Source organism: Poecilia reticulata, linkage group LG4 (genome assembly GCF_000633615.1).
Source record: "Poecilia reticulata strain Guanapo linkage group LG4, Guppy_female_1.0+MT, whole genome shotgun sequence".
Taxonomy (NCBI): domain Eukaryota; kingdom Metazoa; phylum Chordata; class Actinopteri; order Cyprinodontiformes; family Poeciliidae; genus Poecilia; species Poecilia reticulata.
The window spans coordinates 14741729-14769587 of record NC_024334.1 but is presented as its reverse complement, the minus strand read 5'-3'; the positions used below and the strand labels follow the sequence as shown (position 1 = coordinate 14769587).

Below are 27859 nucleotides of genomic sequence, written 5' to 3'. Positions count from 1 at the left end.
ATATATAGTTCATTTAAGTACAACCTTGCTAAGATCAGGCGTTGGAAATCACCTTCAAGACAAAACTCCGGAGTCCAAATGCACCTTAGAAATGTCTACACTGCGCATGTGCTCGTTGTCGTCGAAGCTTGCTGGTGCGAGCTACACTTGCTAGCTAGTTTTGTTCCTGGATCTTTACCATAAATAGCATAATTTAGGGTTTAAATATGTCAACAAGTGACTTTTATTTGAGGTATTATGTGGGACACAAGGGGAAGTTTGGACACGAGTTCCTGGAATTTGAATTCAGACCTGACGGTGGGTGTTGTTTGGCGGTAAAACTGTTACCTATAGTTTCCTGCGGTGAAGCTAACATTGTTAGCAGCAGGGTTTGATCAGGCCGCAGCGGATCCACAGCAAGCCGAGAGTGCAAGATTGATTCTGTAGATCAACATGTGACCACAAACCCTACTAATAAGCATTTAGGGTGTTGTACTGACTTTCTGCAAATTTAAAATGAAATCAGTAATAATGAACTATTTTGATTTTAGAACGTAAAAGCCATGTGGCGTTTAGTTTCGTGGCTCCTCCTCATGTGTAGCTCATTCATTTTTATGTTATTTTAATGGAAATCTTTTCTTAAAGGTAAGCTGAGGTACGCAAACAACAGCAACTACAAGAATGACGTCATGATCAGGAAAGAGGTAATCTACGGCCAATTTCTGCTGATTAATTTCGACGTAAAATTGCCTCCAGAGCGAATAACGTCTCATATTGTCTGTGTTGTTATGCTCCTTTTGGAACAAAAATTTATAACAGAGTAATTATTGGCCATATATTTTATTGATGAAGTGTTTTTGTTTTCCATCCATGAAGTGACATGGTTAGGTAGATATGAAATGTATATGACATGAGGTGAGATCAGATTCATATTTGAATGATTTACACAATTACGATACATTACCCTGTTTCTCCTCTCCACCAACCAGGCCTATGTACACAAAAGTGTGATGGAGGAGCTGAAACGCATCATTGATGACAGCGAAATCACCAAGGAAGATGATGCACTGTGGCCGCCTCCTGACAGGGTTGGAAGACAGGTTAGTAAGGATGTGATCCTCCCCACTTTGATCCACATCAGACCAAAAGTTTATTTATTTACTTTAATTATTAAATAAAATCTTATCTGAGTGAGATCTGACTTAGTCATGCAGGTTATAATGTGACCTTGTATGCGCTTCTTGTTCTGCATCTGAATATGGATTAAATATTTCACAAAATGTCAAAATTTTATAGGTACAGCTTTGGGTGGTCAGATTCTTATTTATTTTAAATTTTGAATAGCTCATATGAAAAGTTTGAAAATGTTAATTTTTTTTTGCATTACTTGCTTCTTTTCATTCTTACTCTTTGATAGTTGTTTAAAATTAGATAAGTAATTTAAGGATAGCCTATTGTAATAGTTCCTTGATCATTTTTTAAATAAACCCAAACCGGTGTTTGAAAAATTGCATGTATTATATCTGGCCGTGTCTTTAACCTGCGATTGTGTTTGTTTTCAGGAGTTGGAGATCGTCATTGGAGACGAGCACATTTCATTCACAACTTCCAAAATTGGCTCTTTGATTGATGTCAACCAGTCAAAGTGAGTTCCACTTGAAAACAGTGTGGTACTGTACACATGCGTTACTGTACATGTGTTGCTGTCAGAAGCGGCTGAAGTTGAACTGTTCTGCTTCATTTCAGGGATCCTGAAGGACTCCGTGTGTTTTACTACCTGGTCCAGGATCTGAAATGTCTCGTCTTCAGTCTGATTGGGCTCCACTTCAAGATCAAGCCCATCTAGAATGTCCAGTTGGAAGATTTTAGTTACGTTAGCTGATGTTTTTGTTGAACGACCGCTTTTGTACATTTGCTTTTGGTGGAAGTTTTTATTTTGAATAAACAATGAAAATGGAAATGGTGTCCTTTTGATTCGTCAGATGCCAAAGATTTGCACTGAGCATCTGATTATCAGAAATGCTTCTACTGGTGATTTGACTGGTTTAAATTATAATAAATCATGGTTCCTGCAAAATGTTTGAGAAATATTGAATTAAATTAGAACTGGAGTCTTGATAAAATGCTGAAGTTGTATTTTTTTTCTAGTTTTATTCCTCAATAAAATAAATGTACCAGGGTTTCACAAACAGAACATTTACTAGAAAGTAACTTGTAGAGTTGGATTTTCTGTTTAATGTTATTGAATATTGATGCTTCTAATCTGTCAAGTGACTGCAAATGTGAATTTTCTTAAGTTATAATCTGGTACAGTGCTTCAAATGGAGACATGTTTGAGCTGTACATTGTCCTTTTTTAAATATAGTTTATATCTGCATTTTGCACAGGAAGACCAAATTTCAGTATTTACAGGACAAGAGGTGACAGATATTAAAACACAGCTGAAATATTCAAGTCCTGAGGGGGAAAAAAAGTAAAATTCACTAGTTTCATTAAAGTTTTTAGAAACCATTTACTAGACATGCTGTTAAAAATTAAAATTAATCTCTTGTAGTAATATCCAGAATTTAAAAAATCTTGAAATTTAAGTCCAGAAAATTTTGGAATTGTGAATTAATGAGCTGGAATCCAAGATATTTAAATTTTATTCCAAAAGACAACCACAATAAAGCTGCATTATGAAACAAAGACAGTTAAATCATGAATTACAGTAAAGATTAGTTGTTTTCTGTTCACATTTCAGTAAGGCACAGCTTCTTCTTCCAGAGGACGTCGATGTAACTGCCTGTTGCTCTGTAGTTCCTTCCCAACATGTCAGCAGTTTTAATTTTAGTTCTTCATTTGCCTCCTAAAAATCCTGGTAATGCAAGTACATTTTTCCTTGAATGTTAACGGATGGAATTAGCTACACTAAAAGACAAATTATTAGTGGTGATCAGTCACGCTGTCATCTTTCAACTCAAAGGTTTCCCTTCCACAACACTGAAGATGTCCTCCAAAGACTTGTGGACACACTGCAGAAACTCATGGACGTTGCGAGCAGGATAGGCGGACACGTTGCAGCCGATCCAGTTGTCGTGGACACCGTAACCGACACCGAACCCGTCGGGCACCACCGGAGCGAAGCCCCCGAGGCTGACGGCGGGGCTGGTCAGTGTGCTGGTGGACAGGATGTTGTGGTTTATGGCGCCGTAGGCTGGGTCCGTGTACAGGCTGGGCAGAGATCGACCCTTAGAGTTGGCAAGGTAACGCAGAGCAAACAGGTGGCGGTCAAACCCTTGACCTGCTCAGAAAGAAGAAGAAAAAAAGTGACATTGCTGTGACTTTATAATTTAAGGTAGCCACATGAAATAAGCTGTTACACATTTAGATTGATTAACGGTCTAACTAACTGTCAGGTGTAATAAGATCATAGTAAAACTTCAATGTTCCCATCTTATTTTATTGAAAAATATTTAACAAAACCAATGAAACAATATAAACATGTTTTAGCTGCACATCATGTTCTCAAATATAAATATAATGTTTAGATCACTGTCCAAGCTATTAAATTAACTAAACAAGAAAAATCAGTTCCTTTAGTCCTTGATTTGTCACATTTTTTATTTTTTTCTTCCCTTTCTCACAGCTGTCTGTCGTAAAAAGAGACAGTGGTCTCATTTTACGACAGACCTTTGTGAGGTAGATAAGATTGATTTCACAAGAAAGCATCAGCCGATGGCTAATCTCCCAAAATTAAGAAATTCTGGGTCAATAACCGCATTACGACCCCTAATTTGAATGCAGCATACTGACAGCAGAACTTTATCGGAGGCATTAGACTTGCATAGCACTTTTCAGGACACTCAAAGACATGAAATTAGTCATTTCCAGAAAGACCAGGGTTTGTATATATGGAGGCTTAAAAATGCTACAATGCAATAAAATTATTAATTAGCAATTTATACCCAATTAAATATGTGGTAAAATACATAGCAAAATCAGTTATTTATCTTATTATTTATCTTACCTTGAAAATTTTTATTTAGCTGCATTTTAATTTTGATAAACTTAGAAGGTGGAGTCAAACCCACTGCAGTCAAGTTGATTGATCTGAAATCAATGTGGCTTACAGGTTAACCCGAGTTAAGAGTTTTAATTATTTCAGTAATATTATATAATGACATAGAGTACCGTATTTTCCGCACTATAAGGCGCACCTAAAAACCTTCAAGAAGGGTCACCATCGTCCGGCCACGCCCCGGCCCAGTCGCGGAAGGCTCTCCTCGCTGACCGCAGTCGGACTGTTTTGTTGACATTCTTTGTCAACAAAGTGGCTTTAGATATTCATCCAGGGTGCTTCGACTATTGTTACCAAGGGACCAGCCCCTATACATTTAAAGCCCGGGGGGGGGGCGGGGGAAGAGAGACAGAGACTGCGGCGGCAGCGTGTCGGTTGGTCTGTGTTACCCAGAAAGCAGTTGGGCACAATATCGCAACACCAACACCGTGAGTGAAACAATGACTGGGGCAGCCTACTATATAAAGTACTCGGGGACCACTTCTTTATTATTACATATCCACATTCGCATCCCGTTTAGGTTCAATACGGGACGGGTGGCAACCATAACTGTAGCGTCTAAGTTTTAAAATAGGCCATTCATTGAAGGTGTGCCTTATAATCCGGTGCGCCTTATAGTGCGGAAAATACGGTAGCTTCAATCAGTGGGTAGTTTTTTTAAATTAACATTTTGTGTCTTTCTAATTATATGTTTTATTTGGTCTGCTCTTTATCACAATTGCTGCTTTTAAAGTGTTTCAGAAATAAAGTGTTGTGGTTTTATTGATGTTGATATAAAAACTTGGCCCAATATCAATAACCAATATCATACATAATTCTCTACCCTTTTGAAGGGTGAAAAAACCAACCACACCGCTGACATTGCTTCAGTTAAATATCTCCCAATCCTAACACCACATGCCCCGCCCCCTCCCTCTCTACAAACATAAACCACAATAATATCGGCCCAGTTTTACTTATTGAACTGATACCGATATGAAACAACGGTCTATTTCATATACCAATGTCAATGTTTATATATATGAATAGAAAAGTTGACACACCCATAGCTGCCTCCTTGGTGAGCTGGCCTTGGTATTTGGAGCATTCGTTGAGCATCGCCTGCAGCTCCTCCACGCTGTGCTTGCTGGGCTCACGGACAAAGGCGTGTGAGCAGCGTTTGGTGTGGACGGTGGCCGGTCGGATGGTCTCTGTGCGGCCATGCTTAAATGCTGCAGTGCTGCAGGACTCATATGTGGCCGCCGTCTGGCCGTACTGCCTCAGGAAGGCCATCTGAAAAGACAGCTGGGCTATGGCGTCTGGACTCAGCTTGCTCTTCTTCAGCTGCTCCTTCCCGCCTTTCTTGAACTCAATGGCGGCAATGGTAAGCTTCGATACAGCCAAGTCAAAGTTCTCTTTGGCTTTCTTGATACCGCTCTCCAGCTCTCCGTCCAAGTGGAACTGCAATCTGCGGACAGCGGAGGCTGAGTCCACGGCCGCCGGGGCAGAGCCTGGGTGCACCACCGGCTTCTCTGTCGTGTCTTTGAACACCTCGTTCTGAAAGCGGAGAACGGCTACTCCGTCACCCCAAGAGTGCTCGAAGTTAATTGCTGTCTGACCGTCCTTGGCTATGATGATGCTGAAGGACTTGTCATACCAGCGGTTGCAGCCGTCGCCATGCAGCATGTTGTGGGATATGTGAATGTGGTCCCGCATGCTCTCTTCATCCAGACAGAGACAGAAAAGGGCGCTGTCGACTAGCCCCAACGCCTCTGCGTTTCCAGTAACTTTCAGCTTCTCTCTTAGCCCCGCCCAGACATCTCTGTTCTCACTGGTCAGGATGCCCAGAGGCAAGGAGGGCGCCGGTGTCGAGTCAGACAAAATATACTTCAAGTGGGAATGGATCTCTGCCGGCTTCACCAAATTCCCGTCTCTGTCCACAACGTCGAATACATACATGTTGCCTTTTCGCATGATTAGCAGATGTCTGCCCTTGTCGTCGGTGAGGAGCTCATCTCGACCGCGTTTTGGGATGCGCGTTGAGTTGAAGAGGCGGAAGTACTGAGACATGTCTAGAGGGTAGGCGTTCACCATGTAGGCTCCGTACCAGGACAGTGAAGACGGAACCCAGCGGATGAAGTTTTTGAAGCTGTCCGTGTCACTCTTGGCCGGGTTGAGGTGGAAAACCTCCGGCTCCAGTAGACCCGCTCGCAGCGTCTTCATAAAGCGCACGGCCGAGCACACCATGTTAGTTGACCGCACCAGCTGCTCGTTGTACTCCGTCTTTGGATCGGGATTGAAGGACATGAAGGGGTTGAAGTTCAGCACCACAGAGTCACGAGCAGACAGATACATGTCGAACCAGGGACCTGATGTTGAAACAGACTCATTAGATTCTGTCGTCATCTGTGAAGCCACTGAAGGGCAACGCGCCCACCTGAGATGTAGCTTGTGTGCTTATTGGCCTTGTCTTGAGCCACCAGTTCCTCGTGGAGCTGTCTTCCCACTCCGTTCTGGAAATCTTGAGCAATTTTCTCCGTTGTTCTGAAGACAAAAGATGAAGATGGTGACATGTTCAGTTTCAAGCATCAAATTATAAAATGCATTGATAATCTTATTGGTAACTTACGCGAACTGGCCATCATCCAGCAAAGGTTTCTGGGCAGCTAAATACCTCCTGATGGTGTCCTCCAGCTTGGGAACGGGGAGTCTACATAACAAAGCAAAAGTTAACTATGTCAACCAAAACATAAAACAGTCAGGCATAACCTTCTACCTAAATTGTCTTGAAAGCTATGTACAGTTCTGCAAGCAAGTGCTATTCCCTGAAGTTGTCTATTCTCCCTGTTACAAAACAGAAGGGTTAGGAGGTTTGAGGAGCACAACAATGAGTTCGAGGTAATGACTTGGCCTCCCAGCTCCCTAGATCTCAATCCCATTGAACCTCTGTGGATTGAGCTCAATAAAACTTTACCATGGAAGACTAGCCTTGACTTAAAGCATCTGCCAGCAACATCTTGGTGCCGGATACCACAGTACCCTTTCAGGGGCCTGTGCAGACCATGCCTCAACAGGGTCAGGGCTGATTTGGCAGAAAAAAAGGAGATCAACAAACCTTAATGTGTGGATAATGCTATGCCTAATAGCAAAAGTTTAAGATTGGTTTGACTTTCCTGCATTTCAGGTTGCACCACATTTCAAGCATTATGGCAAAGGTTTTACATTTTGAAATGTGGTCTGTTTTCTGCATGGACATCGCTGGAGGTGTAGTGTTCAAGTTACCACGATGTTCTAAAACGTCTGCTGGTGTGATCATAGATGTGGAAATGAGCTTTGCCCCATACCATCTCAGAGCCTGGCCTTAGGATCAGACACTAAAGTTAGTTGAAAAGTGAAACACTTAATGACCGTATTTTGTATCAGTCATTTTGTATTCTTTACCGCCATCTTGTGGTCCCCGAGCAGAAATCAAGCGTACCCTTTTACCTACATTTGTTCTTAACCTTTCATTCGAAAAACCTTATTAAAATTTCACTAAAAGGTTCAATGTAGTACAGACTAACATTAGAACAAGTCAATCACAAACTCACTCTTTAACAAGGGTGTTCTTTTCATTGGTTTTCCTACCTGGGTAAACTCTTCTGGTAATGCATGGAAGGAACGACGCTTTCGTGCAGATAGTCCGCAGTAGAAGCAGTCCTGCTGCTGTAGCACCGAGCTGAGATCCTCGCTGCGGCTCTTCTTAAATGAAGCCGAGTCCCGGGTTTCCTCAGGCAGACAGCGCATTGTGCTGACAGCAAGGTGGCCATGACGTTAGCTAACAATCTAAATACAGGAACCGTTCACAGGGAGGTTTAGTGCTATGGACAAAGGTAAAATGCTACCGAGTGAGTCACCGCTGTCAGCAGGTAGATACCACAGCTAACTCCGGCGGCTAGCAGTAGCAAGGTGCCTTAGCTTAACCTCTTTGACTTCAGAAGAACAGAAGTTTGAAAATGCGCACTTCATAAATAACTTATTATAATCTCAAAACGATTAAATGACACGGTTTTCAGAAACATTCAAATAAATAAACAGGAATTGAATTAACAGGAAGTCTAACCGGTACAACAAGTCACGTGATTTGTTCTGGTCGGACACCTTTTCCGGGGTATCTGGAGGTCACTTTGAAAATAAACAAAACATATTTTAGTTGTTTAACAAATAATACATATTACAATACAATATCTCGTAAAGGTATAAGGAACAGTGCAACCAGGGTAAGAAAAAAGAACACAGAAGCAGGCAAATTAAAGGATATGGAGCAACTTTTGAAAACATAATAAAAGTAAATATATTGGTATTTATAATAATAATAATAATAATAATAATAATAATAATTATTATTATTATTATTATTATTATTATTTATATTTATATTTATATTTTAGAAAATACTGATCTAAGACATCAGTGAGGAGCGACAGAGTTTAATTTGGTTTAAAAAAGATAAAAACACAGGGTAGAACTTTAAATAAGAAAATATTTACCACATTAGATATTTGACTATCATCAGCATAATTTTCAGTGACAACCAATTCTTAATGTCTCTACAGAATTAACTGGAGAAAGCATGTAAAAAAGAGATGGTTAAGGGATTCTCCTCGACAGTCACAAAAGGCACAACATGCTAGATCAAATTTCAATCTTTTCTGCAAAAATATCCACCACTAGGTGCCTTTTTTGATAGATTTTGAAGTGAATCTTTTTAACTTTTGGTGAAACTGACCATTGGATGTAGGAAAGTAACAAATAAGTCTTCAGCCAATGTATTCTGAATGAACCAACTAAGGCTTCAAAATCTAAAGCTTTAATACATCCTCATCATGGTAAATGGTTTGTACTTGCATAGCACTTTATCAAGTCCAGAGGACCCAAAGTGCTTCACACTACAGTCAGTCACCCATTTATACACATACTAGCTAGTAGTAGCTCTGGGGCAGTTTGACAGAAGCAAGGCTGCCATGTGCCACCAGGCACAAGGCCCTCTGACCACCAGCAGCAGGTAAGGGGGGTGAAATGTCTCGTCCAAGACATCGACAGAGGCGGGTGGAGCAGGGATTGAACCAGCAACCCACCAACTGCAGGGTGAATCCCTTTCTGCCACCATCCCCATCATAATCTTTAATGAATTGAGACTTCCTTAAATTACAGTCACATAGAAATGTCTTAGTTCACATGCAGCACATTTTTTCTGTCCTGGCCAGATTTGCTCTGATATACAGTCATATTCAGTAAATTAGATTATATGACCCAATGAGGATTGTTTGTCAGATAAAAAGCATCTCTTTAAAATGCCTGCTTAAAGGTGTTAAGCAAGAGTTAAATCTGAAATATCTCACTTCTGTTTTGATTGTCTTTGGTTATTTTTCATTCTAATTTATTTTATCACAGTGTGACTATTGACTCCAGTCTTGACCTCCTGTCACATAAACAGAAATTTGTGCCAATTGTCCCCACACACTGCAGACTGATACATATTTTTCCCTACCAGGAATATGGGATAAAACTAGGCAAAAGTTGTGGTGTTTATGTTCCCAGCTTCTAGGGACTCGTCTGTGTTGTCTGCATGCCACATTTTACAGATTTTTATTTGCCAAAAATTCGAAAATTATGTAATATATTATTACCGTTTTATATTAATGCACTATGTAGGTTTATTATTCCATTAAATCTCAGTGAAATGCACTGAGGTTGGTGGTGATCCCCCGCGTTCATTTCCACCATGTTTTGTGCTCATCTAACCAGCAGAGAGCGCAATTTCCCTACTCATTCGCTGCGATGTTAGAGCTTTTTAGGGGGAAAATAAAACTGGATTTGACCAATAACAGATGGCTGTCTTTTGGTCTTGATTCATACGTAGAAATGAGTTAAAAGACTTTGAGTCGTTGGCCTTGAAGCCATTCCCGCTCACCAAGCCCAGCAAACGTCTGCGCACTTTTCCTCCTTTCATCTCTGCTCTGCAAGCACGACTGAATGATAACTCTCCTTTTCTCATTGTGAAAATTTCTACTTTTTAATTAATAATTCTTTGTGTATTCTCTCATCGCAAGGAGCATTTTTAAATAGATTTCAAATTAAAAAGCTAGCAAAAGTCTACCGTCTAAAACGGTAGACTTTTGTTTCGTAAACAAAAGTCTACCGTTCTAGACGGTAGACTCAAACTCTATCGTCTAAAACTTCCATTTTACTCAGACAGACACGTGTTGCAGTATGAAAACAGTTGTCTGCCATGGTCACTATCCGTTTAAATCAGTGCACGATGCATGCTTTTTTGATATATATATTTTCCCCTAATTCGTGTCATTACATTGTTATGGTCCATAGGAGTTTTACAACTGAAAATCCATCCATCCATCCATCCATCCATCCATCCATCCATCCATCCATTTTCTTTACACCCTTGTCCCTTAGAGGGGTCAGGAGGGTTGCTGGTGCCCACAACTGAAAATAGCTTCAGTTATTTTCTATTTTGATTATGTCCTTATTATTTATTTCCATATTTATTTCTGTCTTAGTTTATCCTTTGTGTCGGTACATTTAGTCTCATTGTTCGTGTTCTTTTATTTGTTTCATTAGATTAGTATTTGTTTCAGTTTACTGTTCAGGTTTCCTTTCCCCTTTCATTCCCTTTGTTTCTTTCCTCACCTCAGCCTATCATTCTGCTCCCCGTCACAGCTCTTAATTATTTCCTCATTTGCCCCTGCCTGCTACCTTCCCCAGCTGCACCCACTTACCAGAAGAATTGTCTTGTTAGAATTAGCTCTTCTGGTTCTTTTGTTATTTCCACTCCCTCCTCAGTATGCTTAAGTTACTAGTTACTTTGTCCTCCACTCAGTCCTTCATTTGAAAAATGCTTTTTGTATTTATTCATTTGGACATGAAAAATTAAACCTGTTTAAAAAAAATTATTGGTGGGTGGGAATATTTTTTCCATTGTGTCTTCAGTGGCTATTACGACTACATATAGTCTTTTTGATAACTTCTTTCTGCATTACATTTCACCTCTCACTGCCTTTCTACTTCCAGGAAGAGCAGCAATCTACAGTCTGCCAAGAAACCTTTGGATCGTCAGTCACTTTTGTGAGTGAATTTGACAAAGAATTAGAAAGAGGGAGTTCTTTTCAACACTCTGCATTTCGACCCACTTAGGAATCCACTCAGGATAATTAGTTACATTTCCTACAAGTTGAAGTGGTTTTGCAGAAATATTGTAAACTATTGAAATGCAGTGATAAAAGATTCCACCACTACACTACCAGAATCTTTTTTTCTGCAGTCATTAAAGCATGAAACTTGGAACCTGAAAGTCAAAGACTTAAAGAAAATAAATTACGTGACAAGATGCTTTTAAAGTTCTTTTGGTTTCAATTTGTATGCACTGAAATGTTGAAGTATTTTCTGCAGTCTCTTCTGCTTTAAAAACATCTATACTGGAATGTATTGATTGTGGAAGTTTTCTTTTCTTGAAAAATAGCTCAGGTTCACTGGATGGAAAGTGTCTGCAGGCATCAGCCTTCAAGTCTAATAACAGATCCTCACTGGGATTTATGTTTGGTCTTGGACTAGGCCATTCTAACACATAAATATTTTTGATGTAAACCATCCAATTGTACCTTTACAGTCGTTGTTTTGCTGGAGGGACAACAACCCCAGTTTCGAGCAACAATGATAATAATGATAAATTGCTCATTGTCTTGTTAGATATTAATCCAAGAGCTCTTCACCTTAAAGTCACAAATTCATGGTCACTCGTTTTTGTCATTCTCTGCACAAGTACATTACTCATCATTTTTCAACCCCATACAATGGGTTAGGACCAGGTTTACTGTGTGTTCTACAGTAAAAAGAATACATCAATAATTTGGGTTATTTAGCCTGACAGAACAGACAAAATGGGGATTAATTTTTCAAAGTCATTTGTAAAAAAAAAAAAAATAATAAAAAAAATAAAAATCATTCATAAGAAATAACAAAAAAAATGTAAAGGTCACAATATAAATAAGATATGGTATTCATAAAATGTGTGTTACAGTTCCAAACATTTCTTTTCTTTTTTCTTTTTTTTATATAAATGACATATAACAAATGTGGTGGAAACGTGACTTTGAAAAACGAGCTTCCAGTTTCTTCTTTCTCATGACAGGCTAAATAACACTAATTATTACTGTTCGTTTTAGACTAACTTTACAAATGGCACCCCGTAATATTCTACTTTACGTGCCTCAGAAGGATATTTGCCCACAAACATCCTTCTCTATGTTTGAGGGTAAACATAGAGAAGATAATGATATGATGAAATAAAATATCATTATTATTGAAAACTGATATTTTAAATAAGAATTTTATGCCATGCGGCTGTTAAAATTATATTTTATGCTTTAAAGCTGCACAAATTTAAGACCGTTCGCTGCTATCTGACATCGACAAATCGAGTCTGGCTATTCATGTCTATGACAAAAGACAGGAAGAAACCCGGAAGTGCTGCAGTTAGCTAACATCAGCAGGAGAAAGGAGAAAGTACAGAAGTACATCTGCTTGTTTGTTTTAGCAGAAGCACTTTTTTCGTTCCGTACTCCTGACAGCAGAATGCCTGAAATTCACACACCAAGGTAAGGCTAGTTAAATTCATATCGTTTTCATTTAGCATCGAGCCATTTCACAGGGTCACCATCACTGGTCCTGTTTATCCCGCTTGGGACTGGGACGAATGTCAAGCAAAAGCCGATAGCAGGTTTATCAGCTGGGCTTCAGTTGACAGCTGCTCATGTTAAGCAAAGACTATAATTGCTATAAACTGATGCTACACAGTTTAAATACCCCGCTGCTCAATAAACAAAGTGAAGATTAGAGCCTTAATTAATCGTATGGAAATGTGACAACAATTTTAATCTAACAAAAGTTCTCCAGGCTTTAAGGTCAGTAACCTGCTGATGTCACCTGATATATTTGTTCAGTTCAAATAAGGCATGATGTTTAAATTCCTTCTACTTATAAAACAGACCAATTCTATGTCCTCAACCGAATTTTATTAGTTACAAAAATCATATACATAAATCAAAAATATTCAAATCACAAACTTTTCTCAAACTAGAAAATCCATGCTAGCAGGTGAATCCAGGTGCTGAGCCTCCCCTCATGTTTGTGCGTTTTGCCATAAATGGCAGCTCAGTTAGACTTCCAGTCATCACCCAGATCTCCTTCTGGTAAGTCGTCGCCAAGATTCAGGTGAGGAAGTGATGGAGCATGTCACCTCGGGGTGTGTGGCCTGGAGGAGTGTGGGGGCAATCACATGCAATGAACGAAGCCATCAAAGTTCCGTCACTGATCCTACAATGACTCCAAAGATGAAAGAATCACGACGAACTAACGAAGATGTTGTTTGTGTTCCTCTCTGTCCTTTGCGTCTCGTCCTTCTGCTCGTCGTCTTCATGGGAAGGATTCGAGCCCTTCGAACCAGCGCTGGTACTGGACTGGAGGGCTTCAAGGCCCACGCTGTGTTCCAGGAGATCAACAAGAAGCTGCAGGAGGTGACTGCATTACACACACCAACCAATTATTCTTACTTTAAGCATGAACTCAGAGAAGTTTTAACTCTGAAGAACCTTGAGTGAAGATACAGCAGCTTCATGTTAAATAAAGCATGTCATCTGGATCTAAAACTGAAAAAACAATTATTTCTACTGCTGGTAATGCACTGACAAATCAACAACTGGATTTCACTAAGCAACAGGAAGGAGCATCCTGTAAGATAATTTACTGCATGAACAATTATCTTCCAGTTGGCAGCAAGTTATTTAACCCCAACTGATGCAATGAGAAATTCTTCACTTCTTAAAGGGGCAGTGTTATGTTTTCTTCCAGGCACATAGAACAATCGAGTAACTGTTACTGTCAGTTGTTATAAAAAATGCTGTATATATCAAAAATGACTTAAAAGAAATTTGACTTTGATATTAAATGCCTTGAAATTGGGCCTGAAATGTCTGCTCTTTCTGAAACTCCGCCTTCAGTAAGTCATCACAACATGACTCCTCTGTTAACCCTTTAATAACGTTTTTGCCAGGATTCCGCTGAGAAGTAGCTTGTATAATAAGATAAGCAGGTGCACACCGGATGTTTGCTAATTGCTTCTGGCTAGTCTGAGGAGCTGAGTGGGGGAGGGCTTCTTTGTGAGGCAGAAACTCTGAAGTTTGGAAACTGCAGCTCTGAGGAGGAGTTGCATCTTGAAGGCGGAGCTATGTCCACCCATCTGTTTTCTACAGCTGAATGGTTGCCGTGGAGATTAAAGGATTTCTCAAACATACATGAACGAATCAAGGCAACACTCCAAGAATGTTTTTGATGGGGGAATAACATTATGACATGATGCAAAGCTTAAAAAGTGGATTTTACATAAGACTTGTTCCTCATTTAAACAAACTTGGAAAGTTGGGCTGGGCGATCAGTACTGGTAGAAAATATGTCTGATCAAATGTTGTTAATTTCACTCAACTTGGATCCAGAACCTAAAAAAAATGTGCAACAGCTCAAGAAGAAATTATGGATAAAAGCTGAAAGGTTACGTAACCAGTTTGGCAGAATTCTGGATGTTTAAGATAAAAACGAATCAATTATTATCTATCAAGTGATAAGAAATGCTAATATCATTTTTCAGTCATATGGCCCAGCCTTTATGGAAATGATGTTTAAGAAGTTTCAAATGATTGTCATAAAGCAGAAAAAATATGTAAGGACAACACAGATATTCTAAGATGACAGTGCCAGCTTTCAGCCAGCTGACTGGCAGTACACAGGAAGGCGTCGCTTTGTCATTCTAAGCTTTAAACAGCTGAAAATAGCTCTGGACTTCTCTGGCAGTCCATTCTAACTGTAGGAACAGAGTGACAGAACATCTGATCAGTTTTAAAACCTCAGCGTACGTTGATACTAACCAACCCACGGCTTATGGGATGATTCAGGTTTTTGCTGCGTAAATAAAAAAAATAAAAATCATCAGTTTATTCAGTTGTTTGTACTCACGTGTGCGCCTGCTGCACCAGCTCCTGGTGGCACATCGGGACCGCCTCACCGCACACACATCACGTCAAGCTTATGTTGACTCAATCAGCAAATGGTTTCCTCATTGACGCTGCTGTCCTGAAGCATTTACCTCTGCTTGACCTCAGGGAAGGCAGGTTGATATCCAGCTCTGTGGCAGGACCGACTGTGAAGATTTATCATAAATGACAGAAACATGGAGATAGAAGTGTCACTGTGTCAGTAAAAAAAAAAAAAAAAAAAGTCAAAACGGTTAGGTTGGGCTTTTTAAGGCTGGAAAAGAAATCTGCAGTCAGCGCCTCCCCACTGAAAACATCAAGAATGACTACATGACAACGGCTGACAGGGTGTAATTTTTGTCAGAGAATGCAGTCATTATGGACTTCTACGTTCAGTACCTGATCCATATTCAGCATATGAGCCATTGTTTAGATGAATTCTTGAAAGTCCAAAAGAAAGCAGAGATTGGAGTAAAAGCTGTTTTTCAACAATTATTAATTCCTTCTGTTGACATCTTTAGGTCTGTTTGTAACTTTCTAAAGCTGTAAACGGAAACTTTTGATCAGCTGATCAGCATTAAATCTTGTTTTCAGAGAATTGACCTCTCTTTGTGTCTTCCTGGTGTTTTTCTGCCTGTGCTGCAGCTCACCTTGAAGCCTGGTTACTTAGAGAAGAGAAATGTCAGGCATTGTTGGTCACTCTTAAGTTTTTGAATGTATTGAAGCAACTCTGAGTTTATTTTACTTGTCAAGTAAATTAAGTTTAACCATTTGTTAAACTTAAACGTTCTCAAATTAATACTAAAGCAAAGAGAACATCAGGAGTTTAGCATTTACATCAGACACTTGCAGGATCCCTGGTTCAGGAACATTCTAGGAAAAGAAACTCCCAGGGAATTTCAGAGACAGATGGAGATTGCCATGGATACTCCCTCCACTTCCCTTTCCAGCTTCTTTAAAATTGACCAACAAAAACAAACTGTCATCCTCCAACTACTTCCTATCATCGTCTTCATCGTTTTCGACAGCAGCAACATCATCAAAACATCAAAAACGTGTTTCTATTGCGTTTTTGCAAACTATATCTATATCTATATCAACTCTGTTCAATGAAAACGCAGCTACATTTTCAGCTAAAAATGTAACAAATGTTGCAATTTTGAATGAAACGGAGTCAATCAGACTATCAGGTGTGAAAACGGCTAAACTGTCCCGTTCCTCCGACAGATCGAAGGGGCAGAGATAACTTTGTGCGTGTGTCTGGTTCTCTAAGTGTTCACCGTTTCTGCGGTTTCCAGGAAGGGGAGCAGTTTGTGAAGAAAATCGGAGGAGTTTTCGCCTTCAAAGTGAAAGACGGCCCAAACGGACAGGAAGCCACTTGGATCGTGGACGTGAAGAACGGCAGTGGCTGCGTTCACAACGACGCAGGTGGGAAAACTTGCAGGCTCCCTTTAGTCACAGATTCAGGTCGAAGTTGAAAGTCTGCTCACTTATCTGCTTTATCTCCATAGACTACCTTTAACTCAGCAAATATGTCTGATCTTTAACTTCTTTATCTCCGCTCTGCAGACAAGAAAGCAGATTGCACCATCGCCATGTCCGACACGGACTTGTTGGCCTTGATGACCGGGAAAATGAACCCACAGACGGTGAGTATACACACCATATCGTATCCTAGAAGACATCTCACCAGAGGAGAAGCTTTCTTTTTTTTTCTTTTTCTTTTTTTCCCCTACTGAAGAGATGTGGGAAGTGTAGAGAAAGACAGCAGGCACTTGAAGATTGCAAGGATTCCAGCTCATCAAATCACATCATTGCTATGAAATATGTTTGGCTGCTTCTGGAACTGATGAAAGCAGCGGCAGCAAGGATGATCTCAGAATTACTGTGATCGTCCTTCCCGCATCATCATCTAAAAGTGTGTTTAAAAAAAAAAAGAAACCAGCAACTTATTTTTCAATCTGACCGTCCATACCCTCATCCTGCGATGATGTGATGACCTCCAGGACGCAGCCTGTGTAAACACAACTTTTATCAGTGTCAAACAGTGAGGGCTGTTCACTGAGGAGGAAAGCTGCCGGAACAGAACCAAGAAACCTTCAATCGCAGACTTATTTGAAGAAAAAAGAAAAAAGTCTTTTCATGGGAATAATCCAAGTTGGAGTGAGTTCAGAGTGAACGTAGCAGATAAAAACTGCTCTGTTAGTCTAAGAAGTAACCTCAGGTAACCTCATCTTCTAATGGATCATGCAACCAAATGGAACATTGAATTATTTAAGAACCTCTGCGTCCATAACAGCTTTGTCTCATTTGACCGGTTGTCCAAAAAATCTGCCGTCATGAAACAGTTTCTTTAAGGGATTTACAGATCGTTTACCTGCAAATCAAGTTTCTCCAGTTTCCTTCTTTGCTGTTTGCCTCCCCAGATGATGCTCCTAAGGCCTGTTCCTGCTTAATAGGAATCGTTTTAAAAGGGCAGTTTAATGTAAAATCAACTTTTTTGTGCTTTTCGTCATGTTATGTTAATCCCTCATCAAAAATATACCTGTAGTGTTGCTTTGATTCTTTCATATGTTTGAGAAATCCTTTAATCTGCCTGGCAACCATTCAGTTGTGCAAAAGTCCTGGGTGGACCTAGCTCTGCCTTCGAGGTGCAGATCCTCCCCCTCACAGAGCAGCCCTTCCCTACAGCTCCCTCAGACTAGCCAACAGCAATTAGCAAACAATTGATGGAACTTTATATCTGCTGAACTCATTATAGGAGCTACTTAGTGAAACGTCATTGACAGAGGAGCCATGTTGTGATGACTTCATGAAGGCAAGGCTTCAAAAAGAGTTTCTTAAAGAGACAGAGGCCCAATTTCAAGACATTAAAAGAAATTTGATTTTATAATTCAAATCATGTTTGATATAACAACTGAAGGTAACAGTTACTTGATTAAGCTATAAAATTGGACTGTGTGCATGGAAAAAAACATAATTCTGGCCCTTTAAAGACTTATTAAAGAAAACTCTTGAGGTTTGTGCAAAGTGTCAGGTTTGTTTTGTAAGACTTGCTCAGATGACTGTGACATGTTGGAATCCTGACTGATAGGGAGCCGGTCTGGTCTTATCAGTGCTTGGAGGTTATCACAGTTTTTGGTCCACTCACTTTCTGAAGATTAGCTGCAGGTTCTTAATGAGGTTAAGACTTTCACACAGAAGATACTGACTTTATATATAGAAGACTTTGTGGTACTTATTCCAATAAAAATAAGTCACTAAGAAATTATTTTATTTCATAATCTGTGTCATTCAAATTTCAATAAAAAAAACAAACAAAAAAACCTCTGTTATGGATCCCAAAGAAAAATCGAACGTCGTAACTCGTTTTGATTCAAAATTCTTCAAATAGTTATTGTAGATAGTGATGGTAATTAGCAGGAAAGCTCTCCTGTGCCAGTCTGTATTGCAGCGAATCTGAAGAAGCCTCTGACTGAAGACACTCGGTTTTTCTAAGACAGTTTCATGAAGAGGATGTTCAGGATTGTCCATAATTTTCTTGATTTTTTTATGCATCATTCATGTCAAACTCAATCAAAGATTCTTCTACACTAACAGCACCAATTATTATAAACAATAAACCGAACACAGTAATTTAATACAGTTATTTTTTCCTGTGATATGTATTGTCTGACTGTCAATACATATCTCTGACAGTGAAAACAACTGGTCAAATGGGGAACAAAGTCAGCTTTTGGAGTTTGCTTGTAGCATCAATTTGTGTTTGAAATTATCGAAAAAAAGATATTAATTCCTCAGTAATAACAAATGATTAGTTAATTACTCATTTATTTCCTGTGACAGTGTCTTCACAGGTTCTAAAGTCCTTCCACTGAATCCTGCAGCTCAGACTTTAAAATCCTGTTAGTTTATTAACCACTGAACGGTTCAGCACCACAACACATTAAAGACCTGCTGTGGTTGGATCAACCTGCCAGACCTCTCAGGTTCTGGTTCTGCAGATGGAGAAGCAGCATTCTATTTTATACTCCATTATTGTTGTCTTTATTTTCCTTTATTACATCACTGCATTTACTTGTGTTTTATAGTCTGTTTTCAGCATTTAAAGCACTTTATATTGCAACTTGTTCAGCCCAGCCAAGTAATAGCCCAGCTAAACTGACCAGTGTGTTGAAGCAGGGAGTTGTGGGCAGGCAGGGCGAGCAGGATGGGGTCTGGTTTGAAAAGCCAAAATGAAATGTCAAACATTTGAAAAAAGTATTTGCTCCAAACTTTGTTTATTGATTCAATACTGGGAAATCCTTACATTTTCATTATTTATTGATATTTCTTTTGCTGCATTTGTCTTTTCAGCTGCAAGAATCTGTAACTCCAATTTATTGTGTGTAATAGCAGTAACTCATGATACCAGGTTGAGCTGGAAAAATGGCTCAATCAAACCACGTAGCCTCCGATTTGTAGAAGGTAGTTATTATTCAATACAAACCAGGCACAAAGGAACGTTTCGGATTTTTCTCATTGCAACCAACTTTTTTTTTGGATTCAGAGAGCGGAGCCTGCATTTCAGTCGATGGCTCTATTCTGTTTTTCCAGATTAAGTTAGTCTTCCCAACATTCACTGCTCCGCTCCGAGCGCGCCTGCCGTGCCGTTTCCTGTCGTGTCATAAGCCTTTGTTGCCGTTGCCCCACTTTCTCCCCGGCTGAGTTAATCTCTCACGGTAACTCTTAAAACTGCTGCTGCGTAGTTCACTCCAACACCAATTCCAAGCTGTTCTGAAGCTGATTTATTTATTTATTTAATTTCATTTTTTATTTTTATTTTTTACCCATCCCCACCTCCCTCTCCCCATCCGATTCCCAGGCATTTTTCCAGGGCAAGCTGAAGATCACGGGGAACATGGGCCTGGCCATGAAGCTCCAAAACTTGCAGCTGCAGCCGGGCAAAGCCAAGCTGTAAGAGACGCCGCATCAAGCCCTCACTAAAACGCTCGACTGTGAAGAGTTGAAGATGTGGAGGTCTGGAAGGAGAAACCGTTGTGGACAGACTGAACCACTTTTCCTCTTGGGTGATCTCACTGACCGAGCTGGGGGTGGGGGTGGGGGGATTAGTCAGAGGCCCGCCTGTCTAACTGGGGAATAGGATAGATGGACAGATAATTAATTTCCTAATTGAGTTCCTGTCTGTACTCTCCGTCTTTTTAGCGCTGGTCTGGAGTTCAGGCAGTCACTCTCTACTTTGGTACTAATTGCGCTTCTGTCCAGACTTTTTAACCTTCACCGATAATGACACCTAACTTTGAGTGCACTGTAACTGCAGGTGTTTTTGAGAAGAACTGGTCGATGATATGTTGCACAATCATGAATGCAGCTGTTAAGTGCCTCCCTCAGTATCTCAAATCAATGTTTGTAGTTGGCTACCAACGCAGAGCGGGTTTGGACTGTGGCTACCCAACGTTTTCTCTCCCTGCCTCGTCATTGTCTGGAGTACTGTCTGTACGGTCTGGATCTTTGTCGGATTTCTTGGAAATAAACTTGTCTTTGCGGAACAGTTTTGACTTTTTTTCCCCCGATTTGCTGCACTTAATTTGTACCCTTTGCTGCCTGGTGACCTCATGTTTTTCGTGCACACAGCAGCTCCCGTGAGAGTCCACAGAACAAGGCTTTATTTTCACTTGCATTTTTTCCAACACTACAGCGACCTGATTCTGCACACTGACACGCTGTACATGGAGGAGCACAGCTCACACACAAATCTTTTAACTAGCTCTGACCCAGATTCCTCTGCAGCTTTGGCTTGGAGTTTTCTGGCTCTTACTCTGATGTCACAATGGGGTTATTTTACGACAGATTTATATTTTTTAAATAATTTAATCAATGCAATGCCCTTTTATCGTTCAGTAGAACCCCACACTATTAAAATGTATGTTGTGCATATCCACTCCTTTTGATGAAAACGAGAGCAGAGGGTTTGAGAGAGTGAAGTTCTTGGCCAATAAAATCAGTTTCTAGTTTTGCTTTCAGTGAATCTGGATTCAATATTTTCAGAATAACTTCAGTTATGTTTCTGGGATTAAATAAAAAGCTGTTTGGGATTCATTTGAAACAAAGTACTTCCATGTGAAGATATGATTTTTTTTTTTTTTGCTTAACTTTTATTACAACAGAAAAATCTCATTGAGATTTAAAAATTTTTTGCAAGAGAATCCTGGCCAAGACTGGCAGCAATTACAGAACATTCACAGTAAAACCAGAACAAGTTAACACTGTCATCAATAAATTAAAGGGTTCGTAAAACTTTAACAGACAGTTAAACCTCCAATAAAGTTACTTTGCCAGAATTAGTATGTTTGAAAAAAATCCAAACAGAGACATGCATTTCATAAAATATCTTTTTTGTCAGTTGTCCTGAAATCAGAATGTGTTTAACTAAACCAGATTAGCAAAGATAATTCTTACTTTGACTTTTTTCTTTACATGGTTTGAGTTCAGTAAAGGCACATGTGGATATATTTTAGTCAATAAGACACACTTCCATATTGGCTTCGAAGTGATTTGAATAGAATAGAAATACCCCTCATTGTCCCACACTGGAAAAATTGAGGTGAAGCAGCAGCATTGATGTAAGTAGGTCCAAACCAAGATAAAAAAAAAATAATTAAAAATACACGAACAACATTAAGGGTAATGTACTGTAAGAAGAAGATAAATAGTGCAATTATCAGAAATGGCATACTCTAATCCAAATGTGCAACTTAGTAGGACCATTTTTCTTTTTTCATGCACATAATATGCAAGTGCATTGTGCATTAAAAGCCAAAGTATTTACAATATGTGAAAAATAAAAATCAACTGCAATGTGCAAATACCAGCAGAAATGTAGGTTAGAAATAGAGGTTAGAATGAGTAAAACTGCACAGAAATGTAAATACACAGTTTGCTGTGAGCAGTGATGGTTCTACAGTTTGACAGCTGCTGGGAGGAAAGATCTACCATGACGCTCCTTTACACATTTATGACGTAGCTATCTGTATGATGTTCTGTGAAAATGACACAGAATCTCTGGGGAGTGGCTTATTAAGTCATAACAAAGATGTATTGATTTCCTGTGACAGAGGGTGACCCAGTACTTCCAGCAGGTACTTTCTAGATTGGCTGAGTTGTGTTGACTCAAGTAATATGTCAAATTTTGCAGCAATTTTAAAAAGGTAAAGTTCTTAAAAGTTTTTCAGCATGTGGTAGTTCAACACATTCAGCTCTTCCAAACACACACTTTCTTGTCATTAAGGCCAGATAGTTCTGAGCATAAAACTTCTCCAGTTGGTCATTTATCTTGTCCACATGTTGGAAATAGTTTCTTTCTTGCATAGAGACAGTTGGAAAAATGACAACTGATCTCTTCAGTTCACACTGAGTTAGCAAATAACTGTCAACACAAATATGGCTGAAGTTTATTGTTGAATGATGTTGCAGTCAGGCCAAGAACAACTTGCCTAAATGCTGCTTCAGAAGAAAAACACCAAAATCTCCTTTGGGTGTCCTCTCGCTTTTTAAACACTTGTTGTGACCCGGGTCAAAGGCAGCTTCTGACATTTGGGCCACATCTGTCCGACGCAACATTTGCCAGTAATAAAAACAGAGCCATGTGAGGAAAAGGTGACCTAGATGAAATGTAAAACTCTTCCTCAGCTTTTGTAAACACAGAGTTTTGTCAAGGAAAAACTGATGCAACACTTTGTATCAAAAGATTTTCTGGCATCAAGGGCAGCATGAGGCAATATGGACTTCATTCTTATTTTTCAGTTTGAAATTTTTTATGCACCATATATTTAACAATAAAATGTAACTGAAATATTCATATTTTTTCCCCCCAGTAATTTAATTCTAAATTAAACTAATTTTAAAACAGGTTTGTTCTGGTGTATACAATTACAGTTGTCTAACAGATACTAAGAGGCTAAGCCACAAACAGTTATTGCTAAACAGGCTGGCTGTTTACAGATTGCTGTAACCAATCATTTTGATAAAGAAAAAAAAAAAGTTGAGTGGAAGAAAAAAGTCTGGTAGAAAAAACAACCTCAACCTATGGATTGTAAAGCAAAACGTACTAAAGATTTTCAGGGCTACAACATTCTTTGTGTGAACAAAGAGGATTTGTTACACTTCAGCCAAGGAGGAAAAGTATCAATTGATGCTTTAGTTACCAAACTGACCCAACACAAACCCCACAGAGAATCTATATTTGTATCTTAATTTTTGGCCTTTATTTTTTGAATGAAACCGAATATTTAGCTTTCATTAGAATAGAATAGCCCTGCGACAGACTGGCGACCGGTCCAGGGTGACCCCGCCTCTCGCCCGGAACATTAGCTGGAGAGGCACCAGCACCTCCCGACCTCACTGAGGGACAAGGGTGTAAAGAAATGGATAGAATAGAATAGAATAGAATAGAAATAGCATTTATTGTCCCAGAGGAGGAAATTTGAGTGCAACAGCAGCAGTAAATATATAGGTTCACATAATTTTTTTTTTTAATGTTTGTGATATTTTTTTGTTTTATTCTTAATTATTTTCTTTACATTTTTATCTGACATTTCACTTGTTTGAAATAATAAATATTTAATTTAATTTTTAAAAAGAACACTATTTTATTCTGGGGTATCAGACTGAAGGGAGCTGAATATAATGCAAAACGTTTTTGATTTTCATTAAAAGAAACAAAAAAAGTTAAAGCTTCACATTATTTACTTCCACATTACAATTGTTTTTGTCTGTGTCGTCCATTATGACATATTAAACACTGCCTCTGTAAATACTGCCTGTATGCATCTGTAAAGTGAAATATATAAAGTGTCCTGCCTCTCTTCCAATGACTGCTGCAGACAGGCACCAGCCCTGTCCACCTCATGGACGGACGGACGGACGGACGGACGGATGGATGAAGTGCTGGTTTTAGCCTGAGAAGAAGTCAGACCTGGGTTTCTGTCCCAGACTCCCTTTCCAAAGCTGCAGAAAAACACATTCATGTCCATGCTCTCTTTATTAGTCATCGTAGTATTTGGCAGTCTGTTTTTTTCCCTTGGAGAGGCTCTGTTTGCTGCTTGGTGTGTTCGGTAACTTTCCACTGTTCCAGATGTACAGACGGCTTCCTCACAATAACAGACCTTCCAACAGATTGCTTGTCGCTGCCACTCTGGCTGCTTGATGTCATTCTGCACAGAGCGTCAGGCATCATGTGCCACCATGGACACATACACACGCGCATACACACACACACACACACACACACGCACACACAGTCAGACCCGCTCAGTGTGAAGTTTTATCATTTGCAGCCAGGCTTTCTCCTCTTCACACACACCAGAGGTACCATCTGCATTCTCCCCATCTGCTGTGTTTGATCTTCGACTTGAGGGAACCACGCTCTTCTGAGCAAAGAGGTGCAAATGTTGATGCTCCTTTTAATGTGTCCCCAGAAACAAGGATTCCTATGCTCCTCCAAGAATGTGTTTGTAAAGGAAACATTATAAACCCCAAAGAGGACAGTTATTAGCCAACATATTTTTGCAGGGTTTATTTTCCCCACTCTGCCGCACAGCCAGGGGAGCTGTTTCCATGGAGCTTTCGTCAATCCCATCGCTGCACCTGTCCCCTCCAAAAACAGATTTAAAAATATATCTGTAGAAGCATCTTGTGGCAGATAATTGTGTCCCAGTGCAGGAGCTGAATCACCGCAGGGATGCATTGCTCCTACTGAGCAGGAAACTATTTCTTCAGGTCAGAGTCACGGCCACAGAGTAAGCAGGTGCGTCGTGGGAAGTAGAGTCTGGCTGAACTGTGAGTGCTGGTTTGCTTCCTCTTGTTCAGTGCCGGACTCTCTTATTTAGTTTATACCAAAAGACAAAGAGGTTTGCCAAGGTCAGTGAAAACCTACAGGTGTATCAACATGTGTGTCTCAGCAGCGCATGTTCTTAAATAGCTGGAGATGAGCTCAGTCAAAAAGGTGGTCTTACTACTAGACATCCTTTAAATGTTGGGGTGGTATGTATTTCAGGTGTAGATGTGTCCACTGCTGCACATGGAACATGGAAACACTGCGTTGGACTGTGATGGAATGCAGATATCCTGTTGTTGACCATAATGTTCTTGTCAGTTTCCTGTCATTCACTTTATTTATCCAAAAGAGAGATTAAGTGTCCTTATTCCTATCAATCAAGTTTATTCAAAGAGTCATTGTGATTGGTCATGCTGTGAATGAACAATCTCTGGTAGGGGTCAGAATTGCGACAAATCTGTGTCTGTATTATGTATTTTCCACACACATAGTGTGATTTTATAGTACAATCAAGAAACTATGTTAACTTCAGTTGTTATAAAAATGCTACATAAATAAAATTTTACTTCATAATTTTACACCTTAAAATTGGGTCTCTATCTCTTTAAAAACTCCTGCTCTTTCTGTAGCTCTGCCTTCAGGAAGTTATCACGGATTCTCTATTAACCCTTGAACAACGTTTTTACCAGTGTTTGACTGAGAGGTAGCTCCTATAATGAGCTCAGGAGATGCACAGTTTCACCAGATGTTTGCTAAATGCTGCTGGCTAGTCTGAAGGAACTGAGTAGAGAAGTCATTGGGGAAAGCTGCTCTGTGAGGCGGAAGCTCAGAATTTTGGAAACTCCTTGAAGGCGGCACTTGATCCTCTAAGGTGTTTTGCTCAGCTGGATGGTTGCCACAGGAGATTAAATGATTCCTCAAACATGAATGAAAGAGTCAAGGCAACACGCCAGGTTTGTTTTTGATGAGAGAATAACATTATAGCGTGATGTAAAGCTCAATAAAGTTGATTTTACATAATACTGTCTCTTTAAATCTGTCTGACTGAACCTCTTCCTTCTTTTCTGCTCTCCGGTTCCACTCTGCATCCATCAAAACGCCATTTTAACTCGGTTGATGTTAATCTGTGGATCAGCATCAAATAAGAAACACACCTTTACAGTGAGAGGTGAGTCACTACTCATCATACATTCAACTCCAGATATGCTGTATTACCAAGATTTAAAAACAAAAACATTACTTTGTTAATCTGCTATTTGCTTGGCCACAGCTTTCCATACTATAAAGACTCATTGATTGGGATTATCAAGTAATTTGAATGTTCACTGGGTCTAAGTATTTTATAACACGTCTCTAATCTACACATAAATTACCATTCATTAGTTGCTGATGAATGGTAATTTCAGCAACTAATGAATATGTCGATCTTTTCTTTTAAGCCATTTCATCCTTTTGTGCCTTTTAAAATTCTATTTCAAGGTTTGATATTGATTCTAATTGAGGCTTGTTTGTAACTTTTTTTTTTTAATTAGCTAAACAAAAATTAATTTTATCTCTCTTACTAGCCACTAAGCCTTTGATCACAGGTATTGTCTGACGGGTCACAAAACTCTTTATTAGTTCTGATTAAAAAGACAAATCAGAGAGTAATTTGAACATGCTACAGCATAGCTGACTTCAAATTTTATTTAATGATGTGCTTAAAAAAATAAGGCGAAACGGTTTGTGTGGTCTTCTAGAGTCTTGTTAATCAACATGGACTTGTGAACATGCTCCTTTAATGCAAAACTGGCAGAGAACAAGATGGTTATTAACTTGTATTACGGTTCTTAGTCGGGTCTCAGAGAAATGAGAGGAGAAAGACTATCTTTCTCAGAAAGGTGTGATAATCTCCAGAGGAGCAGGATTTAGTCCATCAGGGAAGCACATCCTGGACCTGCCTGAGAGCGCTGGAATAATTACAAAAACAACTTTATCTGTAAAATCAGTTACTGCCACTACTGCTCCCCTTAATAGAAATCTGATACCAAGTTACAAAATCAAAGATGAGCATTTTGCTGTCTTACGTCTATGAGCTGCAGGCTGGAGGTGAGTCAGTGAACAGATATGCTGCTTTGGTCTAATTTCTGGCATGTACAAAAACATTAGAGCGCATAGTAAAACAGCAAACAGAAGGCATTGTGTTTGGATAGGTGCAGTGGTTGCTAACACAAACAACTTTATCTATCTATCTATCTATCTATCTATCTATCTATCTATCTATCTATCTATCTATCTATCTTTCACAAGACAGATGATATTTTACTGTCTGTTTCACTGTTTCAGTGAATTAAAAGAGACAGAGATCATGGAGAGTACAAGGCTGACGGCCACTGAGTAGATATGGTTAATTAACGGTTTCACCTAAGAAAAACAGAAAAAAAACCCAGAGTATATTTCATCAAACGAAGGCACTCAACCTTTAAGCAATAACCTTTTCAACCTCTTCATCCAACTGGTAATCACTCTGACTCAAGCATGCTCCATCTGTTTCAATTATGTTTGTACAATGTCCATCCCAGAGGACAACATCAAGGATGCTCAATGCCCCAGAGAGCTCGCCCTGCCAGATGCTTTCAGGAAATTCTGTCTGATTTGAGGAACCAAACAGTACCGGATCTAGGTCTCAACCAGGAGAAGAGACACGGTGACCCCAGCAGAGGTGAGCAGGACCCTGCAGAGGATCAATCCCTGCTAAGTTGCTGACCTTGACAACGTCTCTGGGCTGGTGCTGAGAGGCTGACGGACATTTTAAACACCTCTTTTCTTCAGACTTGAAGACCGCCACAGTCATCCCCATCCCCAAAACATCCACATTGACAAACCTGAATGTCGACTGTCTGGTGGCCTTCACCCCGATAGTCATGAAGCGCTTTGAGAGACTGGCCA

The 27859-nt window shown here is 39.6% G+C and overlaps 3 protein-coding genes across 3 annotated transcripts; 2 read left to right on the top strand and 1 right to left on the bottom strand.

Annotated features, from left to right (window-relative positions):
- The first annotated feature begins 85 nt into the window (after positions 1-85).
- magoh (mago homolog, exon junction complex subunit) lies at positions 86-1939 on the top strand. Its single transcript, XM_008407798.2, has 5 exons — positions 86-297; positions 625-683; positions 969-1079; positions 1542-1624; positions 1726-1939. Exons 1-5 carry the CDS (start codon positions 207-209, stop codon positions 1823-1825), a joined length of 444 nt encoding a protein of 147 aa, XP_008406020.1. The 5' UTR covers positions 86-206; the 3' UTR covers positions 1826-1939.
- A 667-nt stretch (positions 1940-2606) lies between these two features.
- On the bottom strand, positions 2607-8142 carry cpt2 (carnitine palmitoyltransferase 2). Its single transcript, XM_008407799.1, has 5 exons — positions 7646-8142; positions 6648-6728; positions 6456-6562; positions 5083-6387; positions 2607-3262 (listed from the first exon to the last, which is right to left on the bottom strand). The coding sequence occupies exons 1-5, from the start codon at positions 7825-7827 to the stop codon at positions 2934-2936; spliced, it is 2004 nt and encodes a 667-aa protein (XP_008406021.1). The 5' UTR covers positions 7828-8142; the 3' UTR covers positions 2607-2933.
- Positions 8143-12508: 4366 nt separating this feature from the next.
- On the top strand, positions 12509-20647 carry scp2b (sterol carrier protein 2b). Its single transcript, XM_008407800.2, has 5 exons — positions 12509-12669; positions 13497-13587; positions 16395-16524; positions 16666-16745; positions 19961-20647. The coding sequence occupies exons 1-5, from the start codon at positions 12647-12649 to the stop codon at positions 20054-20056; spliced, it is 420 nt and encodes a 139-aa protein (XP_008406022.1). The 5' UTR covers positions 12509-12646; the 3' UTR covers positions 20057-20647.
- The last annotated feature ends 7212 nt before the right edge of the window (positions 20648-27859 follow it).